Genomic DNA, 27,268 nt, shown 5'->3' with positions numbered 1-27,268 from the left:
ACCGTATTATTGTTAAGGATACTAGTATTTACTAACTTCTGCTATTATCTTTTAATATAGTTCCATAATTATCTTAATTATAGATTTTTCAAACTAAACTATAGATTGCAACTTGAAAATTTTTCAAACGAATCCAAACCATTGATGAAAGGATCTTTTAATTATTAAAAATCAACTTGCCATGAAACTAATAGCAAAGATTACATATTCCTAGATAACAAACTATACATTATTGCAACTTTTTAAGTAAGCCGTTTGATTCGGTTCTAAATGGTTTGATCAAATAGAAATCAAACTAAATTATGTTGAAAAAGGTTTATTAAATATTAATCAAACTAAACTATGTAAAACTGACATTTTAGTGCATTTTAATAGTTTGAAATGTACTTTTTTTTTTTTAAAATATTCATTGCACCTTGTTTATATTCGTTTCAGTACTCGTAATTGAATATTTTTAAAAATAATTTATATTATTTATTTATTTTTCATTTATAATATAATAATATGAAGCATTCCATTAGAATAATTTATATTACAAATAAGAAGTATAATGAAAATCCATAAATAAGGATTATATTATGAACCCAATATACCCTTCATTTTCATAATAATGATATTACAATTCCTGATTCACTTTGAATATTCCTAACTGTATTGAAGTTAGAACTGCTAATGAGTAGGAATATTAGGATACTAATAAAAATATTTGATAGTTTAACAAAAAAAAAATAAAGTATGATACAAATGTAATATACAATTTTAAGATGTCATTAAAAATTAATTTATTAATTTACTTAATTCATTAACTTATAGTGAAATGAACAAATTTATGTAATCAAAATAGTTTTGATAATAAAAGACTAAGGTTTGCACCAGAGAATACTATAGTTTTGAGTTCTAGATTACCTGTGAATATTATCATAAAATATTGATAAAATTTTAATGTAACATTACACAAGTATGTAATGTTCATTTTATCAAATGCTGTCAAGTCAGATAGTGATTTGCTTTATCTTAATGTCCATGTCCAGTCCAAAAAATACTACCAAGTGCAGAACTTCAATGACTAATACTTTTGATCACGAAAGGATAACAGAGTATCCAACTATCCATTTGTTTAATGTTTAGTTGGTGAGGAGCTTGCTCCGTTTACAAAGACAAGATCTAAATAGAACATTCTTCTGATTGTCTAGAAACAACAGCAAACACACATTATTTTTACTATTTCTTCACTATTTTCTGCTATTAAATACAATAACCTAGTATAGCCAGCCATTACTTTTGCAGCATCGGTAATTCATCGCGAAGAAGGTGGAGATTTGCCTTGAAGATAGGCAGAGAAGAATGCCAGTGATTCACTCGGTTTGAAACTAGGCACAGCATGCCCAGCTCCTCTAAATGTTGCATACATAAGCCCCTCATATTCTTGATACCAACCACTGACCTGATGGAAACAGTAAGCCAACTTCGTTAGACCAACTTTAGGATAACTTGTTTAATGTTCAATTCCAGTTGATAATCAGTTAATCACCTGCTTCTGGTGGTACCAGGGCCTCCATGCTTTAGTGATGGGCAGTCCCAAAGAAGCTAAGCTGTATCTTGTGGACAGTACAGGAACTCTTCCGTCTGTATCGCCGCTGAGCCAAGGAGAAATGAAATATCATGAGAATAAGGGCAGAATATCTACAAGCTAATTACTCAAGGCAGGGAACACAGACCTGTAGACCCATATTCTTAGTCCAGCTGCAATCAGCTTCTTGTATATAGGAAGAACTGATCGCCTTGAATCTGACCACTCATCGAATATCTTATGACTGAACCCAAGGAAGCATGTCAAATTTGTGCAGATTATTCTGTAGTGTTGCAACTATTACAAAGAAGTGAAGACTGTGTGTGTGCGCGCGCGTGTGAGAGAGAGAGAGAGAGAGAGAGAGAGAGAGAGTTGCATTACTTGCAGATGCTCCAGTTTTTGGACCAGTGACCATCACCGACATGGAGGGCCTTTTGAACATCAGGTCTATTATAGAAAGATCGCGTGTAATCATCCAGACATGGATCATAACCACCCATAATCCTTGGTATCTGATAAATAAATTTCTTTTAATCATTTAATGCATATTAAGGATGCTTTCATCGTTATAGCTATTGCCTGATAATTAAATAATCATGAACGGTCATCATCTGCAGTATTGATTCTGATAATTATCACTCACCATTGTAGTCGTAGATGAACGCTTAAACATGACTTGCATATATTTGTCATCTGAATTTGCTGAACCACTAATGCAAACTGGGGTGTAGATGCTGAAAATATCTATCTCCTTGTACTGTCTAAATAATTCATTAATAGCTTGATCACAATCACCATTACTCCATGGATCATCACTATTAAAGTCGCAGCTTTGTTTTATGATCTTATAGGTTTCATCTGATATGACAGCATGGCTCCAAGCATAATCCACGAGACCTACCCAGTCCTCAGCATAACTTGTTTCAGGATTACCCAGCTGTACTTGACCAAAACGAGGTTCTTAGTTAATTTTTATTGAGAAATGGGATCCATTATGGTTATGCATAAGATTTTTCCAAATCTATACCAAGGACCTTACCAGAATACCCCTGAGATCAATGTGAAGCAAAGAATCCTTGTTCTTATCATGTATCAGTTCAGCAAGCTCTGGAATGTATTTTCCTATTAATGCATGTTAAAAGTAATATTAGCATGAGATGGGAATTTAAACAAGATGAGTGTAGCAAAGTGTTGTCACAACAAACTACCTGCATAGCTCTCCCCTGCAATATAAAATGCCCGAGTTCTGTATGATGGAAATTTGAGAAACCATTTGTGCAGGAAAGCATAAGCATCATTTGCTGCAAGGAGTTATAAATAATAGATTTAGGATTTTCTGCTCATTCTGAAATGGTCCAAAGCATTCATAATAGAACCGTAGCTCTAGCAAAACTGTAAATATTCATAATACTTGTGAACAAATAATTAACAGTTAGCATGTAACTCACCTGTGAAACCATCTCCCAGACCATTGTAATCAGTGGTTGTATTTGAGTATGAAAAACCAACTCCAACTGGAGATTCCAAGAATAATATGTTGGCCTCTGCGTCATTATCGGCATAAATAAAATTAGAAGTCAATCTAATGGTCATTATGGAGCATTATGCTTGCAGGAATAATATTTAATACTACATGTGATATTCTATTGTGTAATATCGAAAATGTGCTAAAAAGTTGTGGGCCCTCATATACCTGTATTCCATGAATAGGGATTATATTTAAGTCCACGCCCATCATCGTCCACTAGGAAAGGACCAATCTCTTGTGTTGCTCCATATCCCACAGAAGAGCATCCAGGACCTGAAAGATGAAGCGTCTCATGTCACCTTATTTGAGAACACAGAATAAAGCCATACAAGAATTTTGTCAGGAAGAGTTGAAAATGAGGGGAAAAGGTTAACCCACTGGAAAATTAGGAAACGGAAATATCATATTATATTCTTAAAAAACTTTATGCAATTGTTTATTAACAGAAATTTTCTTTTATATGGTGTGGGTATTTGCCAACAGGCAACATCAAAACATTGAGAGAAACCTGCATTGATTACATAAATGCAAATGAATAAATAAACATGGTCAAAAGATTAGTACTGGAATCTTAATGGCCTTCAGGATAATTTCTTGATGGCCAAAGTTTACCCACTAGAGATATTAGTAGGTCTCAAAGCCTACCTTTAATCCAGTCAAATTTGTTCTGCCGAACATCCATCAGTTCCATCAATCTGAAGGACAAAATGGATAGGTCACCAAAACAGGGATAGAGCACTGTCTAGTCTAGTGAATTCTCTTTCTTTTTTTTTTTTTTCTTTTTTTTTTCATATTTTCTTGCTCAGGTAACAAGAAATTTAATGGCACATTTTAAAGCAGTTCTACCATTGATTGTTCATCAAGACCGTCTCTATTTCATTTCGTTCCAACAAAAAGGAAAAGTATGGAAGTTAGCTATCCAAATATTATGTTCATGTGCTTACCTCCATTAAGCCACAGCACTAGAGGTTTTTCATCAGGGTGCGTGGTGGCCTCATAGAACCAATAGAAAAGTGCCCTTCCATTCTTTTCATTTACTGTAACATAACCGGCATAGTGCCGAAAGTCCACATCTGGCTGGCCTGGCAAATTAGTTACCAGGTGATCATTTTCAAGTGAGTGAAATTGCTTCTGACCATCCAATGGCTGGTGCCTAGCGCTCGCAACAGTCTCAACAGAGATTATGGCAACAAGAACTAAAGTGAGGAATTTTGTCATCTCAGACACAAAATCCATATTGGAGCCAACTTAGAATGGCTTCCACAAAATAGGATGACAACACAAGAAGACTCGTGTCTATTTATACTAATCAGAGAGCACTTTAGAGGAGAGAATAATTTTAAAAAATTAACATGTGGAAAGAGTACTCTGACGTGTCATGGTGATTAGTTTTTATCAGGTTGGCAACCTTACAGCATCTGACATTGATTTTTAGACAACTTCAAGAGTATTCTTTGCATGAGCTAAGGTTCAGTGGAGCTTCCATTTGTACTGTGGGATGTTAAACCAATGTGACATGCAAATTATAGTATCTCTATATTATATTTCGAATGAATCATATCAAGTTAATTTCAGAAAAATATCCCCTAACCAAACATATTTTTTTGACTAATGGGTGATTATACCCTACCTCTAAGAAGCAACAGATACGCCTGACTAGTCAAGCTTTTCACTTATCCTATAGAATTCGAGAATTAATCCCCAAGGAAATGTATCATAAGAGAATCAAGAAAAGGTGGGAAAGAAATTAAAAATAAAAATAAACGGATAGAATTTCGAATATATTCAAAGAGTTCTTATTTGACTATATTTCCTACTTCTGTCTTGCATTCCATCTTATATCCTTTCTCTCTTATTCTATGTTTAATTTGACTGCTGGTGTGACATCCTACCGAGTCGAGTCTTTGCATAGTCGAGTCTTTGCATAGAGTCGAGTTGAGTCGAGTTGAACCAAACCCGGTTGGGGTAGAATGGGATTATTAGTGGACTTACTTGATTGAAAGAAAAAGAGCAAAGTGTAAGGATTAGGATTTAATGGCATTAAAAGAACAAGCTTGGGTATTAAGTTATAGCCTTTTTACAATTGAGGTATCATTTAGTAAGTTTCCATCATTTATCTTGATTTTGTGATGACTTACCCGTAATCATCATTTTACTTTCCCATTGTTCATCTTTATCTTTATCTTCTTCATATTTCTTCATCCATTTAGGCAACCTCAATTCTCTCCAAGTAAGTAGAATTACTTGCAGCTTATTGTTATTCAGTCTCTACTTGAGTGATATTGTAGATAAGTTGTAAGAATTTTGATGTGTATAGGAGAAGGGAGTTCAAAGAGTGTAGAGAAGAGAAGCTAGAACAGAGCTCAAGCTTTTTGGAGTAAAGGTTTGATATCTCTTGATTTTTATTATTGTCTTTGCATGAGAATTTGTGTGGTGTGTTGCTATTGAGACAATATATTGCTTCATGTTGGAGAATGGTAGTGGTGAGAAAACAGGGGAGGTATTGAGTTTATGTTGAAAACAGGGGAGGACTTCATCTTGATTTTGACCCCATTTAATGAGGGAATTAGGAAGTGTCATAGAAGAGTTATTTGTTCCTCTATGTGTTAGCTTTGCATGGGTTTTTGAATCACCCAAATTGGATTTGTATATTGAGAGATATGACCAAAAGAGTGAAGACTGCGCAGGCTGGAAACGCGTCGCGACCTGGCACTGCGTAGGCTGGAAGCACGTCGTGCGCTCACGACTTTGCACTGCGCGCGCGCGACTTCCACTTCAAACTCTCTGACTCTCAATTGGCATATTACGCGCTCGCGACTCTCAAGTGCGCGCTCGCGAAGTTGGCCCTTGGCCTGGAAGCGCTCGCGACTTGCATTGCGCGCTCGCGTAGTTGGCATGAAAACTCACTGTCTCTCATTTGGCACACTACGCGCTCGCGACTCTCAAGTACGCGATCGCGACTTGTGCCTGATAACACACTGTCTCTTATTTTCTGCATCTCGCGCTCGCGACTTCCACAGGCGCGCTCGCGACTTGGCTTTTCCTGCATTTTTGGACTTTCTTTTCTATGTAATTGGGTTCTTTGCTCAACTTGTATGCATCCAATCATTTCAAAACAAAAAGACAACATTAGAACATGTATCAAAACAACATCCAAGCATACAAATGATGTGAAATCATATGAACATTATAATTTATGAAGTGATGAACTATTACTATGATGTTGTGTTATACATTTGACATACCAACATTATGCTCCATTGAGGTTAGGTAGAAACCATGTCGATAAGGCCATGTAGCGACATAGGATAGCAGATCTGCGCCTCATACAGTTTGTTACTCCGGCTACAGGCCGTTGAGTGGATATGATTATATGGGCCATAGCAGCCAAGTATACAGTATTCATCCAGTTTATACAGTTTTTCTTATCACCTCGGTTTCGCTATAACCTTATGGAGCCATACAGATATCTGGACATAACATTACATAAATCATACAGATAAATGAAAGATATCATGATATGTGTGCTTATATGTGCCTTGTGTGCCTACATGATTCTTTATATACAAGTATGTGCTTTATTGTTTCTTTCCTTGTTGAGATATCCACTGAGCTTTATTTGCTCAGCGAGTTACCTGTTTAACTCGCAGGTTTTGAGACTGGTCCGTAGAGGGTCCGTTTACAACTGCTGCCGTTCATCTGTAGAAGACTCGGTCTTCAGGGTAGAAACTCATTTTGTTATTCTTTTTATGGCATGTACAGGGCACACAGTTGGGCCCAATCCATTTTGTAACTAGTATCATGTCTTGTAAAGATTATAGACAGTATTAATATAACAGCATCAGCATGCTAGTATGTTCATATACAGGATGATGTCAGCATGACAGGACATACAGTCAACCAGTTTGTAGCGTCTCGTCTCGGTTTATTCGGGTTTACGGGTGGACCGAGAAGGGATGTTACAGCTGGTCTGAGAATAATCTAGTGATTTCAAAAGTTATGAACTTGCCTCTTGGTTCTTTATCTTGGTCTCATCAAGTGAATCTGAAAATTGTTAAAGAATGGCATTTTTATCAATGTCCAACTATCAGCTAAGCAAGTTTTTGCATATTACTTATTAGCACACAAGCACTAAAAGCTATCCAATTTTCTATTAATTTAAATTAAGCTGTATCCTTTGTGGATACATCTGCTGATGGTGGAAATGGAAAAAAATTATGGGACGTTTCGTCAAATGGCACCACTGGAAAGAACATTAGTGGATCATCATTGGCTATTCTTCTTCAACAACTTCTTAAAGAGATTAAATAAACGGGATAACCCAAAATCCAAGAGCACAGCAAAGTATAAAACCATCAAAAAGAATTTACTACACATATAGATGACACTAATAAGTTCTTCAATTTCAAGTCTAGTCAGAAGCAACTAAGTTGGTGAGTCATATACATCACTGGACGAATGAAATATTACAAAAAAAATATAAGTAAGAAACAGTTAGTATCATTATCATTTATGCATTATGTACACAAGAAGATGCCAACGGCTTTAAAGTTTATCCTGAAGCCATTAGTTTGTGCAGCTACTGACCAGTGGGACAGTCTAGGAATCTGATAATATTAAATAAGCCTAGGGATCAAATCACCCCCTAAATTAAGAGTAGTGGCAACATTTGAACGTTAGACCACTGTTACAGAGTCAATACTGCATTCAAATGTTACGATTATGAAAAAAAAAAAAAAAGGCCAAATCCAGTTACAGCACGTGGTGATATCTTTTCAGATTGACCACATTCTAGCTAGTCACTTCTCATGTCATGAAAGCGCCCAAGTGGAAAAAAGATAGTGGTATAAGAACCAATTCCAAATTGGTGGTGCCCCTAAAATGGACAAAAAGGTAACTATTTTTGAGAATCTCATCATCGCAAAGTAGAAAGATGGAGTTTTGTGGCGAACCTTTCATCTATGACTCTTGAATCTGATGGTGAACTCTAGGTGGTTAAAGGTATGAAAGGAATAACTAAGTTGGTTGTTGAACAATGACCTGGAATCCATATTTGTTTAGTTGAAGAATGAGATGGAAATCATCTCTTAGACATTCAGTTCATAATTTATTTGCACCTTTTCTTTATTTTCAATTCAAAGATATACTTCCTCAAAAAATCATCATCATAATAAAATAATGCTTTTAAAGATGCTATTCTTACATCAACTTTCCATTTAAGCCTCATATGCGCTTTTCTTATTCATAATTCATGATACTATTTAAAAGTCAAAATAAAAACAATCCTATTCTCATTTCTTCATTATCTATATAATCATAGCTGGTTATGATTCTAGTCAGTCCTCAAAATTATATACAATGGATTGAGATAATCTTTTTATATAAGAAGATAGTTGTCATTTAGTATGGTGTCATACCCACAAGACTATGTTGGATTAGAATAATCAAAGTTCTCTATCAGGAAATTGATATCCAAAGTATTATCTATGACTACTTTCCCCACCATGTATCATATTCTTGCCACCCGAAAATGGCAACCAACAAGAGATTTGCTAGATCAACTTCCAACTTCTGAATAAATCAGAGCCAGCTTTAAATTGGCCAATGGATGTCCACAATTCCCTTATTAAACTAATTAATTAGGTCATTCCCTTTATTTGGTTTATTTCACAGCCACTAGGAAGGATTGGTCAGTGTAAAGGGGGAAAAGTACAAATTTGCGCTAATCACAATAGCCTATATCTTGTAGTTTAATAGTAAATGATAAGATATGTCTATCACGATAGGGACTTAAAACACCCTTGTGTGATGTGTGTGTGTGACTTCTGGTGCGCCAATTTGGGTGTTGTGCAACTAAACTGAACCAGGGGATACACGTTAGCCTTTCAAACAAATCTTGCATAAAGCTTTGTCTCAGCTTTCTTTACTAAGTATTATGTCTAACTTCAACTTCCTTTTTCTAATTTTGCTCTTTAGCAGCAATTCATGACCTGATCAAAGTTGTGATAAACCGCACTATAAGAGGCTGCAGGTTCAGCATCAAATTTTTCAAAGAAAGGTGTCATATCATGCATCCTTAAGTTGTCAATAGCCATGCAGAACAAACATAGGAATCTGATCCATAGTCGTGTTATTCCTCAGAGCTAAGATTGCTTGTACTCACTCACCTTAAACCATTATCATAAATTACTAATTAAATAAGCATATTCATGCTTAACCTTGAATTAATAATCAAAATATGCAGTTACCAGTGCCCCTGAAAGCTATTATACACAACTCCATCCATTAACAACAATTTTTCAAAAGTTAAATTGCCCATGAGATTCCCATTGCTACCAATGTTGAAGGCATATTTCTTCTGTAAAAAAGAATTTAATACTTATAATACTGAAAATGCCGATAGCCAAATTAGATTCACCCACTCCTTTCCAATCATTTTAAGTGTCACTTACAAGAAAAAATGGCCTAGTTTTCGTCCATCCAAAAATTAAAAATGATGTGGTAAAACCATTTGGCAATCTTATCCTAGCTTAAGATAACTATCCACCCACATTTATCAATAACTTAACTTTAGCCCTCAAGAAAAATCTGCTGGTACATAGGTTTCTCTTTCAAACACTTGACATATGGTTAAATTAGAACATATAAAATAGCAAAGTGCGTATGCCATTTATCTAATCTTTTATCCATAATTTATTATCTAATCGAGTGGCCATCTGACCCTTCTGGAGCTTGAGAAGGCAAAATAGCTTATGGGCCAAGTTTTACGTGAAGTTTAACATCGATAACAAAGCTGATTCTGTTAAGCTTCTCGTTGCATTTCTTTAATTCTTGTTGTTGTACATCTCTTCAACAGGAAATTGATAGTCAGTCCTATGACCAGAAAAGTTGATGTAAAGAGAATTCAAATTTTGTATCTTTTTACTGTTCATTTTAACCATCAATTTTTAATTTGGCCAATTGAACACTTCAATTTATAAATTGCACGTATTAAACACTTCAAATTGCAAAATTTTTCCATTTAATATTTCAACTTGTAAAATTAAATCAATTAAACACTTAATGGATAGTTAAAAAATGTAAGATTATTCAAAAGTTTTAGTAACCACGCATCAAATTAATATTTTGCATATAAAAGCTGAAATACCAAAAAATAATTGTGTAATGTGGAGAGGTGTGTAATGTTATCAAAATCCATAATTTTAGAGGTACAAGAGGTTTTCTTGCAAAGTTTGAGAGGTTTTTTTACGCAAAGTACAATGATAAATTTATTTATGATACTTTGACCTACCAAAACTTTTGCATCATTATCAATTGAATAAATAAAAATTTACATCTTCTGAAAAACTTCTCTACACCGAGCTTAAAGTATATCTTAGTATTTCTCAAGTGCAATACTTATTTTTGAATATATTTTTTTTCCCCCTCTAAGAGTGAAACTATAACGTAGTAGAATAAATAACAAAATTCCCCAAATATGACTCTTTGCTGGGGAAGGTTTTTTCTTGAGTTCTGTGTCCTTTTATTCCCTCTGAACTACCTTTATCTTTTTCCTGTCCTGAAATTATGCATAAAAAGAATAATATACTTCCACTTCCTGTTCCATTTTGTTCTTTCTTTGTTCTTTCATTGCTATCACAACGAAACATTAAAAATTTTCTTCTCTTAGCTTTGCAAGGGACTTATCCTATGGGGCATTTAAAAGAAGAACTAGTTTCTCTACTTTTATAGTAGATATGGAGGTACTCAAGTTATTGTGCTTTTCCCCGAATTTCAGCAAGAACAAACGCACACTTTTGATAAATCACCGCCAACTACTTTACAAAAGTCTTAATTGATGCACCGACTAAACATTTCCCTAAGCATTTTTCACATGCAATCCTGAAACCAACTGCATTATCTTGCTTTCAAAGAAACAGGTTCAACTTCTGAAAATTGTCGACACCTAACATCTTGATATTGCATACTAAAACACATGGTTTGTAAATCTAGAGATATAGTAGTAAGACTACTCAACTCAAAGTTGCAGTCAATAACTAAAAATCCCCTCAAGTTGGTGGCCGAATTGGCCTTTTAAGCAATCCCAACATGTGGGGAAGCTGTGCAGTATGTGAGTCTCTATTGGGATAAAGAAACCTGCACAGGACTCCGAATTATTACAAGATTTCTGAAAGAAAAGGCAAAGTAAGAAGAATCTCACTTGCCTTTAATTTGTCTAAAAAAATTGATGAATACAGGCATATAACTAGTAAATAACACTATGAATAGCAGCTATTGATCTATGGCGTTGCTAGAAACTTGACAAGTTTTGCATTGAAGCCTAGGCATCTAGTTCATTGTAGGTTAACTAGAGTTTTCATTTCAATAGGACAAAATGCCTAATTATTAATTAACTATGTAAATTAATTAGGTGCGACTTTATGCCTAATTAATTTATTTCATGACATGCATTAGGCACTATGTAAATTAATTAGGTATGTAATGCATAATTAATTTACACAACAAATTTTCATCATATGCATTAGAAACTAAGTAATAATTAGGCATATACTTTATGCCCTCATTGAGAAAAAAAAAGTAAGAAAGAAGAAAGGAAGAAAGGCATGTGCTTTATGTTTTCACTAGAAAGAAATGATACATGAACCTTCTTATGGTACATATTCATCGATGTGAAAAAAACTGGCTTTTGTTGAAAGATGTAAAATTACCCCCATGATAAGTTAACCCCCAAAACAAAAATCATCAAGTAGTTATTTCAAGTTAGTGAAGATAAGCACAATGCATTGAATGTAATATAGTTTGCTGCGGGGTGCGGCCATAAAGTAATGGGCTAAGAGCACTGACCTCAACTTCCAAAAATAACTGGGGAAGCCTGCCCACAAAATAAAAGTCAACTGTTGCAAAACCGAGTCCAATCCAAACCAACCCAAGAGAAAAGTTAAATTCACAGCCAGCAGCCGACCAAGTGCCATCCATCCACGGAAACACCAAAACAGAGAACATATAGCAGTATTGCAATCTTACAATCTTTCTCCAAAGATGCAGGAGCAAGAAAATCTCTTGACTGAAACCGAAATTCACTACTGGGGCAAAACCCCAGAAGAAGAGTACTACAAGCAACAAGGAATCAGAGCTTCACATTCATTTTACACCTCACCGAGAGGCCTCTCTCTCTTCACCAGATCATGGCTCTCCAGCTCCACAACCCCTCCTCGTGGCATCCTCTGTATGGTCCATGGCTACGGCAATGACATCAGCTGGACGTTTCAGTCCACAGCTATCTTCCTTGCCCAGAAGGGTTTTGCCTGCTTTGGTATTGACATTGAAGGCCACGGCAGATCTCAAGGCCTCAAAGCCTATGTTCCAAACGTAGATCTCGTTGTTCAAGATTGCAATTTTTTCTTCAATTCTATAAAGCAAGATCCACAATTTCATGGGTTGCCTTCATTTTTGTATGGTGAGTCAATGGGCGGCGCTATTTGCCTTCTTATTCATCTAGCAAACCCTAGAGGGTTCGACGGAGCGATATTGGTCGCACCAATGTGTAAAATCTCTGAGGCAATGAAACCCAGATGGCCAATTCCTGAGATTTTGTCATTTGTTGCAAAATTTTTTCCAACTTGGGCAATTGTACCAACGGCAGATGTTTTATCCAAGTCAATCAAAGTAGAGAAAAAGAAGCCGATTGGAGAAATGAATCCAATGAGATATAGGGGAAAACCAAGATTGGGTACTGTTGTTGAGCTGTTGAGAGTCACCGATTATCTGAGTCAAAGATTATGTGATGTTAGCATTCCTTTTATGGTGTTACATGGCAACGCTGATGTTGTTACTGATCCAAATGTTAGCAGAGCTCTGTATGAAGAGTCACAGAGCAATGACAAGACAATCAAGATATATGATGGTATGATGCATTCTTTGCTGTTTGGGGAGACAGATGAAAATATTCAAATTGTTCGCAATGACATTTCGTCCTGGTTGAATTGTAGATGTTAAATGGGGAAAATTGTCTGTAACTTGAGAAACTTTACGAGTCTAATTCCAAACATCAATCAGAGACTTGTAAAAGAATTCCTTTTCCTAATAGATGTAAACTTATGATAGCAATTTCCTTTCATTCTTATGTTGATCAGGTAAGTGTTTGTTTAATCGACTTTCATAGTAGAATTCTGAGGCGTATTACCCTGTGTAGTTTGGCAAATGGGGACCTGAACTTCAGCTCTGCCTGATAGAATAGAATAAAAATACCATGTAAAAATCACATTGACATTCGTTTTTAACTTATTATCATATTATGATTTTCCAAGTCTAAATAAAATTTTATAAAAAATAAGGTCCCACCGACATTTGAACTCGGGTTACTGGATTCAGAGTCCAATGTCCTAACCGCTAGACCATGGGACCTGGCCCGATTAAAAAGATTCCATTCTTTCTATATGATATTACTCTCCTAAGTCCGAAGCCCGCAACAACGTACATTGGGTGGCTGTAGTACACCCGCTGGCTTGGATCGCTCAGTAACCCTTTTTATTTTTCCCCCTTAAGACCACATCTTAACATTACTTAGACAGCAAGTAGATCAACTTAATGCAGCGGGTTTAGCCGTCAGATACAAAAAAATACATATATATATTTAAGAGTCATCCAACTTTTAACATCTTTCCCATAAATAAATGATGAGCAATCATTCAACAGCATCCAAACCTGAAACTCTTGCATTACATGACATAACTGGAACAGCATCAATCGAAAAACCAAAAATAAATAGAGAAAAATACTTTCATCAGCACAATATTTGGTCTTTTGACCACTACAGTCAAAAACATATGGAAATCATAATCCCTGTACAACGAGAAACAATATAACAATTTAATCAAAAGGAAATACCCCTTTCATTTACACTTGGGGAAAATTTTGTAAAAAGAAAAGTTACATATGTACCTATCAAACTCTATCTATACTAGCTGTAAGACTCTATTTCAACTATGGAGACAAACGAGGAGATCAATTGTTAGAGCTGCCAAAAAATGGATAAAAAATGGATCATCTTCAAATAACACCTATGCATGTATTTTCTCGTCAGGAAAAAAAACTTCTGAGGTATGAATGTTGAAACTAGTCAGGCTATGGTTCAATTTAATGATAGAGCTGCAGCAGCAAGCAGCTAAGAATATCTACCTATATATCTTTGCTGGCTGGGACCTATAGATGATGTATCTGAGTCCGGCAAAAAAATGTCTTCTAAATATTATTATCTCCATCTTCACACCATAAAAAGGTACTTTAAGTCGTCTACTGTTAAGCGAGTCTGACGACCACCAGTTTCATCCTCTCCAAATGCAGATGCAACCATCTCCCTCTTTTTTTGCTGCAAGATCAAGGATTTTTCAGAAACACAAATTTGAAATCAAGAAAATAAAAATATCTGAATACAGGATCCAAGATAAAACTTCACATATCAGCTATAGAATGCAAGAAAAATAGAGAGATAGGACAAAAGAGGCAAGTAATTAATCTGTCATTTTACCTGTCTTAAAAGTGAATAAACCAGAAACTAGAGACTTTACAAGCTACAAATCATGTCAAATCAAGCATGGAATACCAATCACATCAAAAGCTTGCCCAATTTGCATAGATGAGAATGAAGAACTCGAGTAGAGATCTCAAAAAGGCCAACACAATCAAGTTGTGTGGCTCATGTGATTTTAATTACTGGATACAGATGAACCATATTGCCCTAATCCCCAAGCTCAACCTCTTTTTTATTTTTCCAGTCCTTGCCCAAAAGTATATATGAAACAAAAACAAAATAACTTAAAGTTAACACTTGAACAGCTACTAAAATTTAAACTTAAACAACCTAATCATTTCACCTTAGGTTAAAGTTTTCACCAGATAAATGCCTCGCCAAACCAAAGTCCCAACTTAATTTAATGAGGAGCTCTAAGGCTCTAATCCTGAAACATCTATAAGTAACATGCCTGAGAACCAATAACTGAATAATGAAAACTAAATACTTCCAACAAACCATAGAGCGTAGCCATCAATGTCATCTCTACATAAACTTTTCAAAAATGAAATCAGGAACTTCTAAATAAGTTATACGACAAAGAGAAAGAAAATAAAGGAATAATACCTGTAGAGCTAAAATACGATCTTCAACGGTATCTTTCACTGTTAAACGCAAAACAGTAACAGGGCGTGTCTGTCCTATTCGATGTGCTCTATCAATTGCCTGGTCTTCAGTAGTGGGATTCCACCAGAGGTCCAGAAGCAGCACACGGCAAGCTGCAACCATGTTTAGTCCTAGACTAGCAGCTTTCAAAGACATAATCATAACTGATACCTACAAAGCAAGGAGGATAAAAAATCAGAAATAAATTCAGTAGACATATAACTCTCCATGAAATATTAGAAGGTGGTTTCCCCCAAACCTCTGGGAGTGTATTGAAATCCTTCACTGCTTTATCTCTGGCAACAACTGACATTGTTCCATCAAGTCTTCTGTACTGAATAGAAGAATTTTTAAGACAAGCTTCAAGCAAATCTAACATCCTTGTCCACTGGGAAAATACTATGGCTTTCTCGCCGACCTGCTTAACTGAATCCTGAACATTTTTGTCCAGAGATAAAAATCCTTCATCAGTATTATCATCTACTGAAATCCCAGAACTACACAAGTTTTCAGGAGAAGTAGCAGCTCCATCAGAAAATTTATCTAAGGAACCATTTGTGGATGAGCAATCCTGTGGTTTAGTCAGTGACTGCAGGACTTCAAGAGCGGCTCTGATTTTTGAAGAATCATATGGTGGAATCTCAGAGTAAGGGTTAACTGCATCAACAATTTCAGAGCCAAACCCATCTACAGCAGGCTGGTCAGAGAGAGAACTGTTTAATGTGGATTTGGAAAACACTGAAGAACTATTCAATCGAACTTTGCATTTTGAGGTGGGGCATAGGTTGTCATCACCAGTAAGATGTTCACATATGCATTGGTTGCAGAAAACATGACCACAGATCGAAACAACGGCATCTTCTGGTGGATCCTACAGAAAAATGAAGTCTCATCAGAGTATGAACCATGAAAACACATTTGGTCAGAATGAAAAGTTGATCAAGACAATTTAAGGTTAATAGAAAACATACACCCCAACACGGAAACTATACAGCATAATTTAGAGCAAAATTATTCTCATACACACTGAATCAGTAAATAGAAACTTATACCAGAGACACAATCATCAGCCACCCATTTACAACATAACATCAGCACCTCAATTACCAAGAGTGGAATGAGAACACATCGGTTCAACAATTAAATACAACCAGCGAGATTTGGCCGGGAGGGAAATATAACCAGCCATAAACATTTTATACAATGACTTTTTTAACACCTTATCTAGTCATCAATAAAACATGGCACACCCTCTGATTGGAAAGCCTGGCAGTAGCCATCCGACAATATGGAAAGCCACATTTAACGTGCAACACTGATTTGGAGACCCTATAATTACGGAAACTAAAACTAAACCTCAAATGATGAGTTTTAGACGAGGCTTTTATTTTTAAATTTTAAGGTAATATGGATTCACTTAGATTTTCTCAAAGATTCAATTCCAGGGGTCTGGTAAATTCCAAAGATTCTCAAATGAACTGGTGTAGCAGCATGTTTCTCTTAATAACTCTTATTAAGCCCCCATGTTGTCATTCAGTATTAGATTTTTAGCCAAAACAAATTTCACCTAGTATTCATCCTAGTGGTTTACGCAAAAATCTATGTCCTATAGGGATTTAACATTCAGAGACTGAATGTATTATTTCAATTGTTATATAACAGCCTAGACGCCCTACATCGTTTTGCAAGTATATGAAATTTCTTGTTCTTCAAAATTTCAGAGTTGAACTCAGCAAAGCTCTGAAAGATAGATTCACAAAAAGCAGGCTGTCAAATCCCTAGAAGGCCTCTTTCCAGTTCAATTGAGGATGCATTGCAGAAAATGAACAGAGACAACATTGAAGCAGGACAAAATGAGTAAATACATACATTGCAGATGCCACAGATTGCCAAAGATGCTTCTAGGCAATTCAAAAGGCATTTTTGTTTGTCCCTGGGAAGTTTTTTAGCCATCTCAATTGAGGATCTCCCCAGGTAACTTGTATCATAGCCCCTAACAAGAAGAGGATGATCACAAGCTTGACGCAGACGCAACAGCATTAACAAGATGTTGACATAATTTTGTTTGACAGTTCCAGCAGCTGCATATTCCTGGCAGGACAAACAAATTAAATGCACACGTTTGCAACATAACAATTCCTAAATAATTATCAGAATAATAAGCTTTTTATCGGAAAGGAAAAGGAGGAGGGAGGTGTAAAGAAAGAAAGGGAAAGAAAATGAAAAGAAGTAAAATATAAGTTATTTACAAAAAGTAAAAAAAATCATCACCCATGTTACTCGTCTAGTTAAACACATACATTGAACTGAGCACGCGAATCAGCCTCTAATCTTGTGTAGAAATCACGCTCTTCATCTGAGAAATCCACTTTTTTCAGTTGCACTACTTTGGGCGGTAAGGTAATAATTGGTTCGCCATCAATTTGTGTTGCTGTATCAAACAATAACAGTAAGATGATGAGCACAAACCACTGCAATCAGTAATTATTGAGTACGCATCTAATTTTCAATACTTTGATAAATATAGATCCAATTAAAAACTCAAGATCATGCTACCGAATATAACATTTGCAACCAAGATTTTTAAAGCAGACCAAAGAATATTTTGATTCAAGCAGTCACAAACTTCAATCTGACCTTTGGTGCGACGAAGCATTACTGTTTTCAGAACAGCTTGCAACTTTTTGTACCCCTTTGTAGGATTCCTTTGAATTGGAATCTTTAATGTAGAGCAGAATGAAGTGTAGACCTCATAAGGATTGTATCTGAGGAATCTGAAGTAGCTATAAAGATCATCTATTGCATTCTGGATAGGAGTGCCAGACAAGCACCACCTTCGCTTTGCACGAAGATTCCAACAGGCCCTAGCTACTTGAGTTCTGTGATTCTTGATGCTCTGGGCCTCATCCAGGACAACCCTAAACCATCCCACCTTTGCAAGAGGTCGAGCAACAGACTCAAGTAATGCAGCATCCATTTGTTTCTTATTCCTAGAACCCTTTTTGCCAGAACTGGGCGGATATTTTCTTTTCTTACCAGATGAAAGCCCCAAGGATGCAACATTATCGCCTTCTCCTTTTCCTTTCTCATCATCACCTTCATCAACAACAGGCAGCTTTGGGACCTCCATGCTAACAATTGAATATGTTGTTAGAACAACATCGTACTTTGCTAGCTCACAAGGATCCTTTGTTCGATTACTTCCATGGTATACCAGGACAGAGAGATTAGCTTTATGGGTTACCTTCTTATGCAACTCCTCAGCCCACTGCCGTAAGACACTTGTGGGACAAACAACAAGAGTTCCCGCAGCAGGCCTTCCCATAGACTGCCCAACATTATCGGGGCTCGTTTTTGAACTTTGATTTGACATATGTTGACAATTTTCAGCATTTTTTGTCATTCCGCCAACCTCAATAACCTCATCATCGTCATCATCCAAATCTAAAGTTTCAAACTCTTCTTTTTTAACAACTTGCTGATCTGCTTTAAAAGATGGACGTCTTTCCTTAAGTATGAGAGCAATTGTTGATACTGTCTTTCCTAATCCCTGCAAGAGAATTCATGTTAAAATAAAACTTCACAAGTATACCATCAATAACTTTTGCTCAGAAAACCCACCTGATCATCTGCAAGAATTCCTCCCAAACAGTTCATGCCGGAAGTCTCCTTTTGAATCATCCATGATAAAGCAATTCGCTGTCCAGAAAACACTTGAGATTAGTTAGGTGACACATTGAGAACTTCATGTAAAGCAACAGAACCTTCGTAAGAACAGAGATCAGAGAGAATGAGGAAAACCCACAATATGCATCCTTGAATAACACAGTCATTCTTAACATTAAAATAATTCAAAAATAGTTTAAGAAAAAAAAAAAAGAGAGGAAGAGAGAGAGAGAGAGAGAGAGAGAGAGAGAGAGAGAGAGAGAGAGAGAGAGATTTAACAATTAGAGATTCCAGTTATGCCAATTTCATTTAAGAAACCCCAACTAATTCAGTCTAAAGATGTTATACTTCCACTGGATAACTATAACTTCAATTTAATTTGATATGGACTAGGAATTAAGGATAAATAGAAAAACAAAAGAGAGACTTTAACACCAACACAAATAAAATAAAAGAGAGGTATCAAGAGGTCAGTCAGTGTCCAACAAAGACATAGGTCACTTCTTAATGTCACGTACTCACATGCGCACGCTGAATAGGATATAACTGTTTACCGCTTGATATAGTATTTCCTTTCTTTTTTATTGAGCTTATGATAGCTTAAATCATTAACAAATATTTCTTCTCTCCTTTTCTTTCTTTGCTTCCAACAGGGTAATACATTGTCAAACTTAATTTCATTGTTAATAGACCAGACTAATTTTATCGAAGTCCTCACCACATCCAATGCCAAGACCCAATTCTAAAATGGGGCTAAGTAGGTAACCAAGGAAAACTTCCAAACCTGATGTCTCAAAAGAGGTACTGCCAAAACTCCTTCTGGTGGACTAGCCTCAGATTTGGGCTGAGAAATATCCTGTTATGCATACCGCAATCAAATGACCATAATTAATTTTAATTTGTTGCCACCATAATCCAAATTTATAACTTTTAGTTCTAAAACTTTTCAAACTTGAAGGAATTTAAGATTAAAGGATACGAACAATGACATCACGCAGAACTAACCTGCAATGCAGCTCGAAATATGAACCGCTCATCATTAGCCCTAAGCCTGGGGTTTGCAATGGCAGAGTAATGAATGGAATCACCATATGCAGAATGCTGGACAGGAGCATTGGCCTTCACAAGTGCAAGAGATTGGTTTGTGCGAGCAGGTTGGCTAATATCTTCAAGGACACATATATCAGAGTCTTCATCAAGATAGGATCTGCTACCAGACAAGGTACTCTGAATTGATTCAGGACTGATGCTTGATAAATGGCCCGAGCGCTTAGACTGAAGCAGTTTACTATCTGTTTCTTTGTTAACACAACTTAGCCGCTTGTTTATCTTAGATTCCTCAGCAGATGACAAGTAGACAAAATTCTTTTGAATTGGCATAGAAGAAACACCAAAGGATGATTGCTTCGATACAGCATCAACAAAGAGACTATTTCCTTCACTACAAGAAAACTTTCTATCAATAACTTCATTAGTAATTTCATCAGAATTGCAGATCAGGCTCCTACATGCATCCATTTCACTAATTTTTTCATCTGTATGAGCCAGTTGCTTCTTGCTGATGGCCGACTGGATACAACTGAATGGCAGTCCTAATGACTTGTCATCAACAAGTCTACCATCAGTATTGGATAGAAATTTTCCACTGATAGGAGACATAGAGTTATTAACTTCACTTTTAAAATTCAATCCCTTGACATCAGAGTAATCAATCATCGAAATGTCAGATACAGAGCATGCACTCTCCGTTTGGATATCATCCTTCTCATCACTTTTGTTAGTTGTAACTACATTGCTTGGCAATAATTCAAAATTGAAATCTCCACCAAAATAACACTGTGGCGAATCAACAAAAAATGTACTATCAGAACTAATTCCAAATTCCATGGCCGAGTAATGGGGACCTAATTCAGTATTAATATCAGAATTATGACAAAAGTTGGACTGACTAGAAACTGCATTGTGTGAAGCAACATGTGCATCCACAAAGGACATATCCATAATTCTATAAAAATCATTTCCGGATTCCGGAAATCTAAAGCTGTTTTCAGTTAAAGCGCTGTCACATCCAAACTTCCCATCTGAGTTGTCCATGTAAAGGCCATTTGAAGCGTCTGCAATTGCCAGGGAAAAAAAAATCAGCACTACCACCAGAAATCGTGGTTATCAAATGCAAAGCTCAAAGATTTTTTTTTCTTAAAAAAAAGTAATAAAAAAAAATTATCATATGAAAAGCATAATTTAAAAGCAATTAGAAGAATTCCGAATACCTTTGGAATCGTTTTTCCCTCCCATATGCTTGAATTGAGCTCCAGTTTGACCCAATAGAAGATTCATGCCCAAATCACCAGCAGCATGATTAAATTCTGCTCCTGCAACAGTGGATGCTGTATTACAATCCGTTCCTTGATCCCTGCTGAATGGCAAACACCACTCTCTGAGACTTCCTGAGCAAGTATGCATAGGAGAGCTAATTTGTGATGATGATTCCGGTTTTACATCATCTAAGGTCATGGTAGAGCTCCTTTCACAATCAAATGAACCGACTGAACCCCCTCTAGCATCCGAAGTTTCTGAATCGTGTGAACGGTAAAATGTACCAGTGTCTATAGGCTCAGACTGTAACGCATGCAATCCATCTAACAACTGAAACCCTAAACAGTAGACCAATGAAGAGCAATTACAATCCACAAAATAGTATGAGATCTTCAATCTCAACCCAAGAACAACTCTAGAACGCACCATCATCCTATTTCTCAGATACAACTAACGAGGACAAAAATTTTAGTATAAAGTCATTACCGCTTTGAAGCTGAACGTTCTTTTGGTTGCCAACATCAGGAGCTGACTCAACTTTCAAATCCTTATATGAAAAATCTTCAGGACTATTCTGCAATTTTGTAAATCCAAAGAAGAAATATTCACTAAAAATTAAAAATTAAAAAAAAAAAAAAAAAAAAAAAGCATGAAAGCGCATATCCCAGTTTCACAAGTGAAAGGATCAGAGCATGTCTTGTCAATTTTTGAAAAAAAAAAAAAAATTCAATCCTGCATTAAAAACAATAATGTAAAACCCAAAGAATTCTCCCACTTTGCTTGAAACAACAATTCGTATAACATTCATTTATGGACTCGATCAATATACGCTCCTAGGGCTCAAGGACCAATTTAAGCTAATATATTCAATAAACAAAACCCATATACAGTTTTCACCCAGTAAGCCAAACCAGCTTTTTCTTTTGTACGCCACCATAATCAACTAGCAGATCAAAAAAGCAGTAAAAGCTGAACTACACCACAAAACCAAAGTATCTTCAAATTCTACTCTGACCCATTATTACCGACTCTGCGAACTGAAACAGCGTCCTTATTCGGAAAATTCGAGCCCCCATTTTAGTAACAAAGAGCAACAACAAAACCTACCTGAGAAGGATCATCAGACTCTTCAAGAATGTGAAGTAACATATCGAGATCCATCATCATATCTTCTCCCTCACCAACGCCGCTTGCATCAACCCCGTCAACGCCATGGGTTTCACCGCCAGGCCAAATCCCCGAATCGCCATCAGCCATTATCATCATGAAAAAAAGAGAAGAGAGAGAGAGAAGGAAACTCCAACAGCAAAATCAAAGGATTAAAAAAACCTAAAACACTATTAGTTCAATTGAATTCTCCTGCAAAAGCCCCAAACCCTAACCAAAAATTATCCGGTACTGTAAAATTCGAATTGAAACTGTCGATCCAAATATCTGAGACCTCATATCCTAAACCGACCAGAAGAATAAAATTCGAGAGAACGAAATATCGAAGAAGTTTCTCGCTTTACGATGATTTTGTTTATGTAATTTTCTGTGAGAGAGATGCGACTTTTCTTGCTACAGAACGGAAACCCAACACCCAAAAACGAAAGAAAAAATAAAGTGTATATATATAGTATTTATTTATCTGTGTAAAATACAAATGCAAAAGTTACTAATCGTGAATAATGTGGAAAGCACGGATTTAAATATGAAGGGGAAGTGAAGAGCGCATACGTTAAGGACTTTCCTGTGGTCGGTTGGACTTCTGAGCTTGACTGATCACGAACGATTGATCGCCATCCATTAATCTGATTAGGAGATCAAATTTTGTTCTCGTATACTTCCTTATGCACTGAATCATAATTGTTATAAGCGTCTTAAACTGACGAGGAATTGGGCAGGCCGGAAGGGTAAAAAACGGAAAGCCGTGTGCTTTGGGCTAAATTTGTATGCTGGATTTTAAGCGCACGCGAGTTTGTCGCGCGTATGACGTGTTGGGTTAGATTCATTAGATATCTTTAATTACCTAATCCTTTTGCTTTTTTTTTTTTTTTTTTTTTTTTTTTGGTTTTGAAAGTGGCTAATCCTTTTGCTTATTACATGCTTTTGCATGAGCAAGTGTGCATGCTGGGTGTCTTCCATTTGAAAAAAGAAAAATGCATGCTTCGTCATCAAATAAAAGATCATAGCATCAATTTGAAATTTAATCCGAATATTATCCTTTAAATTATATTTTAACTAGTGAATTCTTTTTTTTTTTTTTGTTTAAAATAATGTATAATTTCTCATTTTGTTTTAAGGATAAATGTTTTTTCAGATTTGAACTTACAATGTGTATAGTTGTACAATGGGGTGGATGTAGGATTTTTTTTCAACGTCAATATATAATTTTTTGAAAAAAAATGATGAAAGACATAAATAAGTTAAACTTTATAGATTAATCTAAACAAATACATATGTATTAGAAAATAAAAAACAAGGTCAATGACTCGTCTTTTTATACATTAAATCCACCACTGAATTTAAACATATATTAGTTAAACCAATTTATGACTCTGCCATAGTGCACGCTTGTCTGCCACAGTGCAAGTCTCTTTTCTTTTCCTCGATCCTCAACCTTAGTGCACGCTTCTTTCTTTGTCTCATTTTTCAAGTTCTTCAAGCTTTGTTCAAAGTTTCCCATGAAACCATAAACATTTTTTCTTTTCCTCGATCTTAAACCTTAGTGCACGCCTTCTTTCTTTGTCTCATTTTTCAAGTTCTTCAAGCTTTGTTCAAAGATTTCCATGAAACCATAAACATCTCTGGCTATGGATCTCGATCTAAATCTTCTTTCCTTGCTCATGAGGAGGAGGAAGATCTGGTTGTGGCGGCTCCGGACATACCTCAGGCGGCAGTAGAAGATTTTTGTTTGGTTGGAATGTTTTTGACTTATAATGTGATAAACTTCCAGGCGATGAAGACAACACTTGCAGATCTATGGCACCCTTTGGGAGGTATTTCCATTTCTGATCTTGGTGCTAAACGCTATCTATTCCGTTTCTATAACCAAATCGATCTAGATAGAGTTCTGGATGGAGCACCGTGGCTGTTCAATCGTCATTTATTGATCTGGAGCCAGTTCCAACGTGGAGAAGATCCGCTAAAGATTCCATTACTTCAAACTAACCTCTGGGTGCAGGTCATAGACGTTCCCCCTGGGTATATGAGGGACGATATGGCAAAACTTTTGGGTAACTTTATTGGTGAATTTCTTGAATATGGGATCAGTAAAAATGGTACGGGTTTGGATGACTTTATGCGTATCAGAGTAAGGATGGACATTCGTTTACCTCTAAAACGAAAAAAGAAGATTGTGGATAATACGGGTAATACGTTCTATGTGAAATTCAGGTATGAAAAAATTCAGATCTACTGTTTTCTATGTGGAAGAATAGGCCATGTGGACTCCTTTTGTGATCTCCGGTTGCATCATAAGAAAGAGGATTTGGTATGTATGTGGGATGACAGGCTTAGGGTTCAGCCGTACCGGAGGAGCAGTAACCGGAGCTGGTGGTTGCGTGACACTGACAATAATCTAAATACTAAGCCTGACTCTCTGTTTATGGAAGTAAATAGTGGAACTAGTAATACGCTCACATCTGAAGACTTTAGGCTTTCCTTATTTGGCTTAAAAACTACAATGGGTACTGATTATGTGGGAGGTAATCTTATGGAGACGGACAGATTGCAATTGGGTTCGGAGAGCCAGATGGGTCTTGATGAAGAAGAAATATTGGCTAAAATGGATGAAGGGAAGAAACGACATCATTGTAACTCAACCACCAGTGCTGAAGTACCCCTGCAGACAGAATCAAATGCTGAAGTACCCATGCAGACAGAATCAAATTCCAACTCTAATGTCATATCCTTGTCACAAGTAACTATGATAGCGGCTGATCCCGGTAAGCGGGATAGCCGAAAGCAATGAAAATCCTTAGCTGGAACTGCCGAGGGCTGGGCAACCCTCGGGCAGTTAGTGCGCTTAGACATTTATCTCTAAGTTTTCAGCCGGATGTGCTCTTCCTTATGGAGACGCTAGTGGTTCGTTCTAGAATGGATGAGTTGAAGGTTTCTTTGGGTTTTGATGATTGTTTTAGTGTGGATTGTATCGGGAGAAGTGGTGGTCTTTCATTGCTATGGAACAAAAATGTTAATTTGGTTATAACTGGATTTTCTCAAAATTGTATTGATTGTAATTTGAGTTCTAATAATAACCATTGGCGCTTAACTGGCTTTTATGGGATTCCTGACCGGAACAAGCGTAGAATCTCTTGGAATTTGCTTCGAGCTTTAGCAGCTAGGAGTAATGGTCCTTGGATTTGTATTGGGGATTATAATAATCTGTTGTCCGCGGATGAAAAGCTAGGTGGGGGTCTGTATCCGCGTTTCTTGCTCAATGGGTTTCAGGAAGCTATTGCAGACTGTGACATCAGTGACTTGCCTGCATTGGGTTACAACTACACTTGGAGTATGAAGAGAAATAATGAGATTCCGACTAGGGAGAGGCTTGATAGGGCTATGGCTAATTCTGATTGGTCGGGTCTATTTCCAGAAGCTTTGGCTAGAACTGTTGTTACTCCGGTATCGGACCATGTCGCTCTGCTAGTGGAAACGGAAGCTAGGAGTTATGGGAATAGAAGTAAGCCTTTTTGCTTCGATAATGGATGGCTAGCAGATGAAGAATTGCGGGAAGTGGTTGAGTCGTCATGGAGGGGCAGTAGAGGGACCGTGATGGAGAAGAAAGCTTGTTGCATTCACAGCCTCAAAAGGTGGGGTCGTGCTAGAAATAACACTCATTGGAAAAAAAAGATTTGGTTGAAGAATTTGCTGGAAAGTGGGATGAATAGTATTGGGTTTTCTAACGAATCGGATATTAAGGTTGAATGGTCGAATCTGCTACTTCAAGAGGACTTGCGTAGGAAACAATGTGCAAAACAATTTTGGTACACACAAGGAGACACGAACAGTAAGTTTTTCCATTCAAAAATAAAAAATAGAAGGCGGAGTAATAGAATAGAGAAGCTACAATGTGAAGATGGATCGTTTGCTACAGATACTGATGGATTCCGAACTTTAGTTTTGGACTATTTTGGCAAATTGTTTCAAAAAGATGTGTCTAGCAGAGAGGGGCTTCTTAATCTGGTTCAGCCGAGGATAACCCGTAGCGACAATTCCTTTTTAACAGCCAGTCTTACAGATGAAGAACTTAAAGAAACGGCCTTTCAAATGCATCCTGATAAGGCTCCCGGCCCGGACGGTCTTAATTCAGCTTTCTTTCAGAGATTTTGGCATGTGATTGGTCAAGATGTGTGCAATGGGTGTAGATTATGGCTCCAACAAGGTACCCTTCCTGATTCTTTGTGTGATACTCTGGTTGTATTAATTCCCAAAACTGTTGCACCAGTTAAGTTATCACAGTTTAGACCCATTTCTTTATGTAATGTGTTATATAAAATTCTCTCTAAAGCTTTAGCCAATAGATTAAAGACTGTTTTGCCTAAGATTATTTCAGAGAGTCAGTCTGCTTTTGTACCGGGCCGTCTAATCATTGATAATATCTGTGTAGCTTTTGAAATGTTGCATAATATGGGTCGGGTTAAACATGGTAAGGGTTTATGTGCATTGAAGGTTGACATCAGCAAAGCTTATGATAGAGTTAATTAGGATTTTTTAATTGATATGCTCCGAAGTCTCGGCTTTTGTGATGTGTGGGTGCGGTGGATGGAGATGTGTGTGACCAAGGTTAGCTACTCTTTCCTATTGAATGATAATGTTATTGGCCCTCTTCGGCCTGAGAGGGGTCTTCGCCAAGGAGATCCTATTTCACCATACCTCTTTTTGATCTGTGCGGAGGGCCTATCACTATTATTTTCTGATGCGGAAAGAAGAGGGCTGTTGAATGGCGGTAGTGCGGGGAGAGGTTGTCCTAGAATTTCTCATCTGTTATTTGCTGACGATTCTCTTTTTTTCCTTGAGGCTAGCAGGG

The 27,268-nt window shown here is 36.6% G+C and overlaps 3 protein-coding genes and 1 non-coding gene across 5 annotated transcripts; 1 reads left to right on the top strand and 3 right to left on the bottom strand.

Moving 5' to 3' along the window:
- Positions 1-1,050: 1,050 nt before the first annotated feature.
- On the bottom strand, positions 1,051-4,385 carry LOC105649497 (serine carboxypeptidase-like 32). Its single transcript, XM_089716647.1, has 10 exons — positions 4,043-4,385; positions 3,264-3,371; positions 3,019-3,114; positions 2,779-2,871; positions 2,610-2,692; positions 2,214-2,507; positions 1,952-2,082; positions 1,719-1,814; positions 1,532-1,637; positions 1,051-1,444 (listed from the first exon to the last, which is right to left on the bottom strand). Exons 1-10 carry the CDS (start codon positions 4,332-4,334, stop codon positions 1,298-1,300), a joined length of 1,446 nt encoding a protein of 481 aa, XP_089572773.1. The 5' UTR covers positions 4,335-4,385; the 3' UTR covers positions 1,051-1,297.
- A 7,524-nt stretch (positions 4,386-11,909) lies between these two features.
- Positions 11,910-13,215, top strand: LOC105649496 (alpha/beta-Hydrolases superfamily protein). The gene has a single exon (XM_012236157.4). The coding sequence runs from the start codon at positions 12,138-12,140 to the stop codon at positions 13,092-13,094; it is 957 nt and encodes a 318-aa protein (XP_012091547.1). The 5' UTR covers positions 11,910-12,137; the 3' UTR covers positions 13,095-13,215.
- A 215-nt stretch (positions 13,216-13,430) lies between these two features.
- Positions 13,431-13,502, bottom strand: TRNAQ-CUG (transfer RNA glutamine (anticodon CUG)). The gene has a single exon. It is a non-coding gene; the product is annotated as a tRNA-Gln (tRNA).
- A 340-nt stretch (positions 13,503-13,842) lies between these two features.
- EDA16 (SNF2 domain-containing protein / helicase domain-containing protein / zinc finger protein-like protein) lies at positions 13,843-23,097 on the bottom strand. 2 transcript variants are annotated; one of them, XM_089716645.1, is made up of 12 exons: positions 22,363-23,095; positions 21,742-21,829; positions 21,210-21,593; positions 19,945-21,053; positions 19,724-19,795; positions 18,895-18,972; positions 17,911-18,823; positions 17,574-17,704; positions 17,143-17,364; positions 15,533-16,144; positions 15,235-15,444; positions 13,843-14,466 (listed from the first exon to the last, which is right to left on the bottom strand). In XM_089716645.1, exons 1-12 carry the CDS (start codon positions 22,519-22,521, stop codon positions 14,362-14,364), a joined length of 4,083 nt encoding a protein of 1,360 aa, XP_089572771.1. In that variant the 5' UTR covers positions 22,522-23,095; the 3' UTR covers positions 13,843-14,361. The 2 variants fall into 2 exon arrangements, with proteins under 2 accessions (XP_089572771.1, XP_089572772.1); XM_089716646.1 differs by lacking the exon at positions 17,143-17,364 and having other exon boundaries at positions 22,363-23,097.
- Between the last annotated feature and the right edge of the window lie 4,171 nt (positions 23,098-27,268).

Source organism: Jatropha curcas, chromosome 11 (assembly GCF_041381405.1).
Source record: "Jatropha curcas cultivar XTBG-Jc1 chromosome 11, XTBG_Jcur_1.0, whole genome shotgun sequence".
NCBI lineage: Eukaryota > Viridiplantae > Streptophyta > Magnoliopsida > Malpighiales > Euphorbiaceae > Jatropha > Jatropha curcas.
The sequence above is the reverse complement of the archived record's forward strand: the minus strand, read 5'-3'. Positions and strand labels throughout refer to the sequence as shown.

What these genes read in the sequence shown, in the direction of transcription:
- LOC105649497 (XM_089716647.1), bottom strand. Translation starts at nt 4,334, where the DNA reads ATGGATTTTGTGTCTGAGATGACAAAATTCCTCACTTTAGTTCTTGTT. An exon ending in AGTGCTGTGGCTTAATGGAG is followed by an intron (nt 3,372 to 4,042) that starts GTAAGCACATGA and finishes TTCATCTTTCAG; the next exon opens with GTCCTGGATGCTCTTCTGTG. An exon ending in CCTGGTACCACCAGAAGCAG is followed by an intron (nt 1,445 to 1,531) that starts GTGATTAACTGA and finishes TGTTTCCATCAG; the next exon opens with GTCAGTGGTTGGTATCAAGA.
- LOC105649496 (XM_012236157.4), top strand. Translation starts at nt 12,138, where the DNA reads ATGCAGGAGCAAGAAAATCTCTTGACTGAAACCGAAATTCACTACTGG.
- EDA16 (XM_089716645.1), bottom strand. Translation starts at nt 22,521, where the DNA reads ATGATGATAATGGCTGATGGCGATTCGGGGATTTGGCCTGGCGGTGAA. An exon ending in TACCTCTTTTGAGACATCAG is followed by an intron (nt 18,973 to 19,723) that starts GTTTGGAAGTTT and finishes TTTTCTGGACAG; the next exon opens with CGAATTGCTTTATCATGGAT. An exon ending in ATCGTATTTTAGCTCTACAG is followed by an intron (nt 14,467 to 15,234) that starts GTATTATTCCTT and finishes TTGATCTTGCAG; the next exon opens with CAAAAAAAGAGGGAGATGGT.